This window comes from Pezoporus flaviventris, unplaced genomic scaffold (assembly GCF_033815535.1).
Source record: "Pezoporus flaviventris isolate CSIRO_AGI_PZ_B2104156 unplaced genomic scaffold, CSIRO_AGI_Pfla_v1 ptg000488l, whole genome shotgun sequence".
Classification (NCBI taxonomy): domain Eukaryota; kingdom Metazoa; phylum Chordata; class Aves; order Psittaciformes; family Psittacidae; genus Pezoporus; species Pezoporus flaviventris.
In genome coordinates this window covers 50-12,754 of record NW_026893035.1, presented here as the reverse complement: position 1 = coordinate 12,754, position 12,705 = coordinate 50, and the positions used below count along the sequence as shown (strand labels likewise).

The window sequence follows — 12,705 nt, the reverse complement described above, 5'->3', positions numbered from 1 at the left end:
CATCCATTGATCCCAATGACTCCCATTGACCCCAATAACCCCATTGACTTCCATTGACCCCAATGACTCCCATTGACCCCAATAACCCCATTGACTTCCATTGACCCCAATGACTCCCATTCCCCCCCACTGCCCCCCATCGACCCCCTTTCCCCCCCAGGCTCAGCCGAGGAACGCCGTGCCGTCTCCACCGCCACCGCGCACGGCTCCCGGCCCCACCGCGCCGGCCCCGATGGGGCTGGCAGTGGGGCCGGCAGCGGGGGGGAGGTGTCGCTGTGGGTCACGGCCGAGGAGGCGGTGGCCGGGGCTACGCTGGAGCTGCGGGCGCGGGCCCGCAACGAGGGGGCGGAGCCTCGGACCCTACGGCTCCGCCTGGCGCTCGCCGGCGTCACCTACACCGGCGTGACCGCGGCCGCCTTCCGGAACGAGCAGCACCAGCGCGTCATCCCACCCCAGCAGGGTAAGGGGGGGGGCAATGGGGGGTGATGGGGTCAAGGGGAGTCAATGGGGGTCAATGGGAGTCAATGGGGGTCAATGGGAGTCAATGGGGGTCAATGGGAATCAATGGGGGTCAATGGGATCAATGGGGGCAATGGGGGTCAATGGGGGCAATGGGGGGGTGATGGGAGTCAATGGGGCTCAATGGGAGTCAATGGGAGGCAATGGGGGCAATGGGAGTCAATGGGGCTCAACGGGAGTCAGTGGGAGTCAATGGGAGCCAATGGGGGCAATGGGAGTCAATGGGAGTCAGTGGGAGCCAATGGGGGCAATGGGAGGCAATAGAAGTCAATGGGATCAATGGGAGTCAATGGGAGGCAATGGGATCAATAGGGGTCAATGGGAGTCAATGGGGGTCAATGGGAGTCAATGGTTTTCAATGGGTGTCAGTGGGGCTCAATGGAAGTCAATGGGTGTCAATGGGGATCAATGGAAGTCAATGGGTGTCAATGGGGATCAATGGGTGTCAATGGGGCTCAATGGAAGTCAATGGGAGTCAATGGTTTTCAATGGGGCTCAATGGGGTTCAATGGGTGTCAATGGGGCTCAGTGGGTGTCAATGGGAGTCAGTGGGATCAATGGGGTCAATAGGTGTCAATGGGGCTCAATGGAAGTCAATGGGAGTCAATGGTTTTCAATGGGTGTCAATGGGGCTCAATGGGGGTCAATGGGTTTCAATGGGTGTCAATGGGAGTCAATGGGGGTCAATGGGGATCAATGGGTGTCAATGGGGCTCAATGGAATTCAATGGGTGTCAACGGGGCTCAATGGGAGTCAATGGGTGTCAATGGGGCTCAATGGGTGTCAATGGGGCTCAATGGGTGTCAATGGAAGTCAATGGGTGTCAATGGGTGTCAATGGGAGTCAATGGTTTTCAATGGGTGTCAATGGGTTTCAATGGGTGTCAATGGGGCTCAATGGGTTTCAGTGGGGCTCAATGGGTATCAATGGGCTCAATGGGGCTCAATGGGAGTCAATGGAAGTCAATGGGTGTCAATGGGGCTCAATGGGTGTCAATGGAAGTCAATGGATGTCAATGGGTGTCAATGGGTTTCAATGGGTGTCAATGGGTGTCAGTGGGGCTCAATGGAAGTCAATGGGGATCAATGGGTGTCAATGGGTGTCAATGGGGCTCAATGGGTGTCAATGGGTGTCAATGGGGCTCAATGGGGGTCAATGGGTTTCAATGGGTGTCAATGGGAGTCAATGGGGGTCAATGGGGATCAATGGGTGTCAATGGGGCTCAATGGAATTCAATGGGTGTCAACGGGGCTCAATGGGAGTCAATGGGTGTCAATGGGGCTCAATGGGGCTCAATGGGTGTCAATGGGGCTCAATGGGTGTCAATGGAAGTCAATGGGTGTCAATGGGAGTCAATGGTTTTCAATGGGTGTCAATGGGTTTCGATGGGTGTCAATGGGGCTCAATGGGTTTCAATGGGGCTCAATGGGGCTCAATGGGAGTCAATGGAAGTCAATGGGTGTCAATGGGTTTCAATGGGTGTCAATGGAAGTCAATGGATGTCAATGGGAGTCAATGGGTGTCAATGGGGCTCAATGGGTTTCAATGGGTGTCAATGGGAGTCAATGGGGGTCAATGGGGATCAATGGGTGTCAATGGGGCTCAATGGAATTCAATGGGTGTCAACGGGGCTCAATGGGAGTCAATGGGTGTCAATGGGGCTCAATGGGTGTCAATGGGGCTCAATGGGTGTCAATGGAAGTCAATGGGTATCAATGGGTGTCAATGGGAGTCAATGGTTTTCAATGGGTGTCAATAGGTTTCAATGGGTGTCAATGGGGCTCAATGGGTTTCAGTGGGGCTCAATGGGTATCAATGAGCTCAATGGGGCTCAATGGGAGTCAATGGAAGTCAATGGGTGTCAATGGGGCTCAATGGGTGTCAATGGAAGTCAATGGATGTCAATGGGTGTCAATGGGTTTCAATGGGTGTCAATGGGTGTCAGTGGGGCTCAATGGAAGTCAATGGGGATCAATGGGTGTCAATGGGTGTCAATGGGGCTCAATGGGTGTCAATGGGTGTCAATGGGGCTCAATGGGGGTCAATGGGTTTCAATGGGTGTCAATGGGAGTCAATGGGGGTCAATGGGGATCAATGGGTGTCAATGGGGCTCAATGGAATTCAATGGGTGTCAACGGGGCTCAATGGGAGTCAATGGGTGTCAATGGGGCTCAATGGGGCTCAATGGGTGTCAATGGAAGTCAATGGGTGTCAATGGGAGTCAATGGTTTTCAATGGGTGTCAATGGGTTTCGATGGGTGTCAATGGGGATCAATGGTTTTCAATGGGGCTCAATGGAAGTCAATGGGTGTCAATGGGGCTCAATGGGTGTCGGTGGGTTTCAATGGGTGTCAATGGGGCTCAATGGGAGTCAATGGAAGTCAATGGGTGTCAATGGGGCTCAATGGGTGTCAATGGAAGTCAATGGATGTCAATGGGAGTCAATGGGTGTCAATGGGGCTCAATGGGTTTCAATGGGTGTCAATGGGAGTCAATGGGGGTCAATGGGGATCAATGGGTGTCAATGGGGCTCAATGGAATTCAATGGGTGTCAACGGGGCTCAATGGGAGTCAATGGGTGTCAATGGGGCTCAATGGGTGTCAATGGGGCTCAATGGGTGTCAATGGAAGTCAATGGGTGTCAATGGGTGTCAATGGGAGTCAATGGTTTTCAATGGGTGTCAATGGGTTTCAGTGGGTGTCAATGGGGCTCAATGGGTTTCAATGGGGCTCAATGGGTATCAATGGGGTCAATGGGGCTCAATGGGAGTCAATGGAAGTCAATGGGTGTCAATGGGGCTCAATGGGTGTCAATGGAAGTCAATGGATGTCAATGGGTGTCAATGGGTTTCAATGGGTGTCAATGGGTGTCAGTGGGGCTCAATGGAAGTCAATGGGGATCAATGGTTTTCAATGGGGCTCAATGGAAGTCAATGGGTGTCAATGGGGCTCAATGGGTGTCGGTGGGTTTCAATGGGTGTCAATGGGGCTCAATGGAAGTCAATGGAAGTCAATGGGTGTCAATGGGTGTCAATGGGGCTCAATGGAAGTCAATGGAAGTCAATGGGTTTCAATGGGGCTCAATGGAAGTCAATGGATGTCAATGGGTTTCAATGGGTGTCAATGGGGCTCAATGGAAATCAATGGATGCCAATGGGGCTGCCCCACTGCCGCCCCCCAGAGGAGCTGATCTCCATGGCCGTGCCCTATGGGGAGTACTCGGGGCACGTGGGGGCGGGGCAGGGGCTGCACCTCACGGCCGCCGGCGCCGTGGACGAGACCGGGCAGGTCCTGGCCAAGGAGCTGAGGGTGCGGCTGCACGTCCCGGAGCTGGGCCTCACGGTACTGACCCATAGAGACCCATAGGGACCCATAGAGACCCATAGGGACACATAGGGACACATAGAGACACATAGGGACACATAGGGACCCATAGAGACCCATAGAGACCCATAGAGACCCATAGGGACCCATAGGGACCCATAGGGACACATAGGGACCCATAGAGACACATAGGGACACATAGGGACCCATAGAGACCCATAGAGACCCATAGAGACACATAGGGACACATAGGGACCCATAGAGACCCATAGAGACCCATAGAGACACATAGAGACACATAGAGACACATAGAGACACATAGAGACCCATAGAGACCCATAGGGACCCATAGAGACACATAGGGACCCATAGGGACACATAGGGACCCATAGGGACCCATAGAGACCCATAGAGACCCATAGAGACCCATAGGGACCCATAGGGACCCATAGGGACACATAGGGACCCATAGGGACCCATAGAGACACATAGGGACCCATAGGGACCCATAGGGACCCATAGAGACCCATAGAGACACATAGGGACCCATAGGGACCCATAGGGACCCATAGAGACCCATAGAGACACATAGGGACCCATAGGGACCCATAGAGACCCATAGGGACCCATAGAGACCCATAGAGACACATAGGGACCCATAGGGACCCATAGGGACACATAGAGACCCATAGAGACACATAGAGACCCATAGAGACCCATAGAGACCCATAGGGACACATAGGGACACATAGAGACACATAGAGACACATAGAGACACATAGAGACACATAGGGACACATAGGGACACATAGGGACCCATAGGGACCCATAGGGACCCATAGAGACCCATAGAGACCCATAGAGACACATAGGGACCCATAGAGACACATAGAGACACATAGAGACCCATAGGGACCCATAGGGACCCATAGGGACCCATAGGGACCCATAGGGACACATAGAGACACATAGAGACACATAGGGACACATAGAGACACATAGAGACACATAGGGACACATAGGGACCCATAGGGACCCATAGGGACACATAGAGACACATAGAGACCCATAGAGACACATAGGGACCCATAGGGACCCATAGGGACACATAGAGACACATAGAGACCCATAGAGACCCATAGGGACCCATAGAGACCCATAGAGACCCATAGAGACACATAGGGACACATAGGGAGCCATAGGGGCCCATAGAGAACCATAAAGAGACCATAGGGACCCATAGCGACCCATACGAACCCATAGAGCCTGCCCCATAGAGAGTGGACCCATTGAGCCTGCCCCATAGAGACCTGCCCCATAGAGCCCAGACCCATAGATTCTGCCCCATAGCACCCGGACCCATAGAGACCACACCCATAGAGCCTGCCCCATAGAGCACTGCCCCATAGATTCTGCCCCATAGCACCTGGACCCATAGAGCCTGCCCCATAGGGACCTGCCCCATAGCACCTGGACCCACAGTGCCTGCCCCATAGAGACCAGACCCATAGAGCCAGCCCCATAGTGCCGGACCCATAGAGACCTGACCCATAGAGCCCCATAGTGCCTGCCCCATAGCGCCTGGCCCATAGAGCCTGCCCCATAGAGCCCAGACCCATAGCGCCAGACCCATAGACAGCTGACCCATAGAGGGTGGACCCATAGAGAGCAGACCCATAGTGCCCAGAACCATAAAAACCGGACCCATAGAGCACTGACCCATAGAACCCTGCCCCATAGATTCTGCCCCATAGCACCTGGACCCATAGATCCTGCCCCAAAGAGACCTGCCCCATAGAGCCCGGACCCATAGAATCCTGCCTCATAGAGCACTGACCCATAGATTCTGCCCCATAGCACCCAGACCCATAGAGCCTGCCCCATAGAGCCCGGACCCATAGAGCCCAGCCCCATAGAGACCAGACCCATAGAGCCTGGAACCATAGAGCCCGGACCCATAGAGACTGGACCCATAGATACCTGCCCCATAGAACCCTGCCCCATGGAGACCAGACCCATAGACCCTGCCCCATAGCACCAGACCCATAGAGCCAGACCCATAGAGGCCGGACCCATAGAGACCTGCCCCATAGAGACTGGACCCATACAGCCCTAACCCATAGAGCCCTGCCCCATAGATAGAGCCTGCCCCATAGCGCCCTGCCCCATACAGCCGAGCCCCATCCACCCCATCCCCACTGATCCCATTCCCTATGGGTCCCATTCCCCATCCATCCCCATTCCCTATGGGTCCCAGCCCCACAACTCCCACCCCACTCCCTATAGCTTCCACCCCATTTCCTATGGGTCCCATTCCCTATCCATCCCCATCCCCCACAGCTCCCATTCCCTATGGCTCCCCCCCCACTCCCTATGGGTCCCATTCCCCATCCCCCCCCATTCCCTATGGGTCCCATTTCCCATCCCCCCCCACTCCCTATGGGTCCCATTTCCCATCCCCCCCCATTCCCTATGGGTCCCATTTCCCATCCCCCCCCACTCCCTATGGGTCCCATTTCCCATCCCCCCCCATTCCCTATGGGTCCCATTTCCCATCCCCCCCCATTCCCTATGGGTCCCATTCCCTATGGCTCCCCCCCCACTCCCTATGGGTCCCATTTCCCATCCCCCCCCATTCCCTATGGGTCCCACCCCCCACAGCTCCCACCCCCCCTGCTGTGGCTCCCCTCTTCCCTGATCCCCTCCCCCCCCGACCCCTCCCCCCTCCCCTCCCCCACCTCCCCTGATCCCTCCCCTCCCCCCGACCCCTCCCCCTCCCCCCCGATCCCCTCCCCACTCCCCCTCCCCCCCTCCCGCTGACCCCTCTGCCCCCTCTCCCCTCCCCCCCTTCCCTCTTTCCCCTCCCCCCTGACCCCTCCCCTCCCCCCCATCCCTTGACCCCTCCCCCCTCCCCTCCCCCCCTTGACCCCTCTCCCCTCCCCCCTCCACCCCCGATTCCCTCCCCCCCCGACCTCTCTCCCCTCCCCCTCCCCCCCCTCTGACCCCTCCCCTCTCCCCTCCACCCTTTGACCCCTCCCTCCCCCCTCCCCTCCCCCCTGACCCCTCCCCCTCTGATCCCCTCCCCGCTCCCCCCTCTCCCCCCCTCTCCCCCTCCCTCCCCCTCCCCCCTGACCCCTCCCCCTCCCCTGACCCCTCTCCACCCTCCCCTCCCCCCCTGACCTCTTTCCCCTCCCCCTCCCCCCCCCGACCCCTCCCCTCTCCCCTCTGATCCCCTCCCCCCCTCCACTGACCCCTCCCCCTCCTCCCCTCCCCCCCTGACCCCTCTCCCCCCCTCCCCTCCCCCTCGCTCCCCCTCTGATCCCTTCCCCCCTTGACCCCTCTCCCCTCCCCTCCCCCCCTTGACCCCTCTCCCCTCCCCCCTGACCTCTCTCTCCCCCCCTCCCCCCCCTCCCCTCTGACCCCTCCCCCTCCCCCCCTTCCCCCTGATCCCTTCCCCCCCCTCTCCCCTCCTCCCACCCCCTCCCCCTCTCCCCCTCCCCCTCCCCCTCCCTCCCCCTCTGATCCCCTCCCCCTCCCCCTCTCCCCTCCCCCCTCCCCCTCCCCTGACCCCCTCCCCCCTCTCCCCCTCCCCTCTCCCCTCCCCCTGATTCCCCCTGACCCCTGACCCCTGACCCCTGACCCCAGCTCCTGGCCGAGGCCGTTGTGGGTCAGGGAGGCTCCGGTCCAGGCCCTTTTCCGGAACCCGCTGCCGCGGGCGCTGACGGGAACCGCGCTGCGCATGGAGGGGGCGGGGCTGGCGTGCCCCAAACCGCTGCAGCTGGGGTGAGGGGGGCTATGGGGCGGAGCTATGGGGCTGGGGGGAGCTATGGGGGGGAGCTATGGGGCTGGGGGGGAGCTATGGGGCGGAGCGCTATGGGGCTGGGGGGCGCTATGGGGCGGAGCTATGGGGCGGAGCTATGGGGGGGGCTATGGGGGGGAGCTATGGGCGGAGCTATGGGGCTGGGGGGGAGCTAGTGGGGCGGAGCTATGGGGCGGAGCTATGGGCGGAGCTATGGGGGGGGGAGCTATGGGGCGGAGCTAGGGGGGGAGCTATGGGCGGAGCTATGGGGGCTGGGGGGAGCTATGGGGCGGAGCTATGGGGCGGAGCTATGGGCGGAGCTATGGGGTGGAGCTATGGGGCGGAGCTAGGGTGGAGCTATGGGGCGGAGCGCTATGGGCTGGGGGGGAGCTATGGGGGGGAGCTATGGGGGGAGCTATGGGGCTGGGGGGGAGCTATGGGGCGGAGCGCTATGGGGCTGGGGGGGGCTATGGGGCGGAGCGCTATGGGGCTGGGGGGCCGCTATGGGGCGGAGCTATGGGGGGGAGCTATGGGGCTGGAGATGAGGGGGAGCTATGGGGGGGAGCATGGGCGGAGCTATGGGGCGGAGCTATGGGGGATCTATGGGGGGGGCTATGGGGTGGAGCTATGGGGCGGAGCTATGGGGCGGAGCTATGGGGCGGAGCGCTATGGGGCCTGGGGGGCGCTATGGGGCGGAGCTATGGGGGGGAGCTATGGGGCGGAGCTATGGGGGGGAGCTATGGGGCACAGCTATGGGGTGGAGCGCTATGGGCCTGTGGGGGAGCTATGGGGGGGAGCTATGGGGGGGAGCTATGGGGCTGGGGGGGAGCTATGGGGCAGAGCTATGGAGCGGATCGCTATGGGGCTGGGGGGAGCTATGGGGCGGAGCTATGGGGGGGGAGCTATGGGGAGCTAAGAGGGGAGCCATGGGGGGGGAGCTATGGGGCAGGAGATATAGGGGGGATGTAAGGGGGGAGGTATGGGGGGATCTATGGGGGGGAGCTATGGGGCAGAGATGGGGGCGGATCTATGGGGGGAGCTATGGGGATTGGGTTGGGAATGGGGGGGGGGGGGAGTGATTCTGGCTCTATGGGACCCCATACTGCCCTATAGAGACCCCATAGCGCCCTAGAGACACCCCATAGTGCCCCATAGCGCCCTATATAGCCCCATAGATCCCCATAGAGTCTTCATAGACACCCATAGAGACCCCCATAGACCCCCACAGAGACCCCATAGACACCCCATAGAGAACCCAGAGACCCCCCATACCCCCCATAGACGCCCATATCCCCCCATAGACCCCATAGAGACCCCATAGAGCCCAATAGACACCCCATAGACCCCCCATAGACCCCCATAGACACCTCATAGACCCCCATAGACACCCCATAGAGCCCCATAGAGAGGGCTCCATAGCCCCATAGAGAGCCTCCATAGACCCCCATAGAGACCCCTTAGACCCCCATAGAGACCCATAGACCCCCATAGAGACCCATAGACCCCCATAGACACCCCATAGACCCCCCATAGAGCCCCATAGACCCCCATAGAGACCCCATAGAGACCCCATAGACACCCCATAGAGCCCCATAGACACCCCATAGAGCCCCATAGCCCCCCCATAGACCCCATAGAGCCCCATAGACCCCCATAGACCCCCCATAGACTCCCCATAGACCCCCATAGACCCCATAGGACCCCCATAGACCCCCCATAGACCCCATAGACCCCCATAAGACCCCATAGACCCCCATAGACCCCATAGACCCCATAGAGACCCCATAGACCCCCATAGACCCCCATAGACCCCCATAGACCCCCCATAGACCCCCCATAGACCCCCATAGAGACCCCATAGACCCCATAGAGCCCCCATAGACCCCCATAGACCCCCATAGACCCCCCATAGAGCCCCCATATCCCCCCCATAGACCCCCATAGAGCCCCATAGACCCCCCATAGACCCCCCATAGACCCCCATAGACCCCCATAGAGACCCCATAGACCCCCATAGACCCCCCATAGACCCCCATAGACCCCCATAGAGACCCCATAGACCCCCCATAGACCCCCATAGACCCCCCATATCCCCCCATAGACCCCCATAGAGACCCCATAGACCCCCATAGAGCCCCCATAGACCCCCATAGACCCCCATAGACCCCCCATAGAGCCCCCATATCCCCCCCATAGACCCCCATAGAGCCCCATAGACCCCCCATAGACCCCCCATAGACCCCCATAGACCCCCCATAGCCCCCCCATAGACCCCCATAGACCCCCATAGACCCCCCATAGACCCCCATAGACCCCCATAGACCCCCATAGACCCCCCATATCCCCCCATAGACCCCCATAGAGACCCCATAGACCCCCATATCCCCCCATAGAGCCCCATAGACCCCCATATCCCCCCATAGACCCCCATAGACACCCCATAGACACCCCATAGAGCCCCATAGACCCCCATATCCCCCCATAGACCCCCATAGACACCCCATAGACCCCCATAGCCCCCCATAGACCCCCATAGAAACCCCATAGACCCCCATAGACCCCCATAGACCCCCCATAGACCCCCATAGACCCCCACAGACCCCCCATAGACCCCCATAGAGACCCCATAGACCCCCATAGAGCCCCCATAGACCCCCATAGACCCCCATAGACCCCCCATAGACCCCCCATATCCCCCCATAGGACCCCATATCCCCCCCATAGACCCCCATAGAGACCCCATAGAGCCCCATAGACCCCCATAGAGACCCCATAGACCCCCCATAGACCCCCCATAGACCCCCCTATCCCCCCATAGACCCCCCATAGACACGCCATAGAGACCCCATAGACGCCCCATAGCCCCCCATAGAGACCCCATGGAGCCCCATAGAGCCCTATAGAGACCCCATAGACCCCCATAGACCCCCCATAGACCCCCATAGACCCCCATAGACCCCCATAGACCCCCATATCCCCCCCAATATCCCCCCATAGACCCCCATAGACCCCCCATAGACCCCCCATAGACCCCCATAGACCCCCATAGAGACCCCATAGAGACCCCATAGACACCCCATAGACCCCCATATCCCCCCATAGACCCCCATAGAGACCCCATAGCCCCCATAGACCCCCATAGACCCCCCATAGACCCCCATAGACCCCCAGAGACACCCATAGACCCCCCATAGACCCCCAGAGACACCCATAGACCCCCCATAGACCCCCATAGACCCCCATAGAGACCCCATAGCCCCCCATAGACCCCCATAGACCCCCCATAGACCCCCATAGACCCCCATAGACCCCCCATAGACCCCCAGAGACACCCATAGACCCCCCATAGACCCCCATAGAGCCCCCATAGACCCCCATATCCCCCCATAGAGCCCCATAGACACCCCATAGAGCCCCATAGACCCCCATATCCCCCCATAGACCCCCATAGACACCCCATAGACCCCCATAGACCCCCATAGACACCCCATAGACCCCCATAGACCCCCCATAGACCCCCATAGACCCCCATAGACCCCCCATATCCCCCCATAGACCCCATAGACCCCATAGACCCCCCATATCCCCCCCATATCCCCCCATAGACCCCCATAGAGACCCCATAGACCCCCCATAGGCTGCCCCACGGCTCCCATCCCCCCATAGGACGGTGGGGGCGGGGCAGTCGGTCCGCCTTACCCAGGCCGTGCTCCCGCTCCGCGCCGGGCCCCGCCTCCTCGTGGCCACGTTGGAGAGCGCGGAGCTGGCGCCGCTGCACGGGAGGCTCCCATTGGACGTGCGCGAGGCGGGGGGCGGGGCTTCGGAGGGGGGAGGGGGAGGGGGAGGGGGGGGGAGGAGGGGAGGAGGGGGAGGAGGGGGAGGGGGGGAGGGGGAGGGGAGTACGGGGGGGTGAGGGGGGGATGGGGGGCAATGGGGGGCAATGGGGGGCAATGGGGGTCAATGGGAATCAATGGGGGTCAATGGAATCAATGGGGATCAATGGGGGTCAATGGGAGTCAATGGAACCAATGGGAGTCAATGGGGGGTCAGTGGGGGTTAATAGAATCAATGGGGGGTCAATGGGGGTCAATGGGGTCAATGGAACCAATGGGAGTCAATGGGGGTCAATGGAACCAATGGGAGTCAATGGGGGTCATGGAATCAATGGGAGTCAATGGGGGCAGTGGGAATCAATGGGGGTCAATGGGGTCAATGGAACAATGGGAGTCAATGGGGGTCAATGGGGGTCCAATGGGAGTCAATGGGGGGCAGTGGAACCAATGGGAGTCAATGGGGGTCAATGGAACCAATGGGAGTCAATGGGGGTCAATGGAACCAATGGGAGTCAATGGGGGTCAATGGGGGTCAATGGGAGTCAATGGGGGGCAGTGGAACCAATGGGAGTCAATGGGGGTCAATGGAACCAATGGGAGTCAATGGGGGTCAATGGAATCAATGGGAGTCAATGGGGGTTAATGGGGGTTAATGGGGGGCAATGGAGTCAATGGCGGCTCAATGGGGGTCAATGGGGCTCAATGGGAGTCAATGGGGGTTAATGTAATCAATGGGGGTCATGGGGTGTTAATGGGGGTCAATGGGGGTCAATGGGATCAATGGGGTCACTGGGGGGTGATGGGGGGCGATGGGGGTCACTGGGTCACGGTCCCATAGGGATCAATGGGGCCGCTGTCAACCCCTCCCCCTCTGTGTTTTTAATCCCATTCCCCCACCCCCCCCGTGGGAACGTTCTCGTGACGTCATCCATTAAAGCTCTGTGATGAAAGCGACACCCGCGTGACGTCACCCGCCCGCCGGCGAGCCAACGGGAGGGGTGGGGCGGGGGGAAGTGACGTCACTACGGGAGGGCGGGGAAAAGGGGGGGCGCGGCCTCGCTGACGTCACCGCGCGCGGGGAAAATCCGGGCGGGGAAAAAGGCCGGGTCGAGCGATGACGTCACAAAAGGGCGGGGAAAGAAAGGCGGGAGGAAAGGGGGGGGCGTGGCGGCGCTGACGTCACCCCGGCAGAGGGCGGGAAAACGAGGGAGGGGCGGGGGCGAGGAGGGG

At 59.8% G+C, this 12,705-nt stretch overlaps 1 protein-coding gene across 1 annotated transcript in view; it reads left to right on the top strand.

The window, feature by feature from the left end:
* Positions 1-11,438, top strand: part of LOC133263844 (protein-glutamine gamma-glutamyltransferase K-like) — a gene marked incomplete at its 3' end in the record, with an annotated part of 41,691 nt that extends 30,253 nt beyond the window's left edge. Inside the window, exons 10-13 of the mRNA XM_061443708.1 lie at positions 161-460; positions 3,701-3,861; positions 7,532-7,626; positions 11,309-11,438. Of these exons, the coding sequence (XP_061299692.1) occupies positions 161-460; positions 3,701-3,861; positions 7,532-7,626; positions 11,309-11,438 (686 nt within the window). The remainder of the gene's footprint in view (positions 1-160; positions 461-3,700; positions 3,862-7,531; positions 7,627-11,308) is intronic.
* Positions 11,439-12,705: the final 1,267 nt, after the last annotated feature.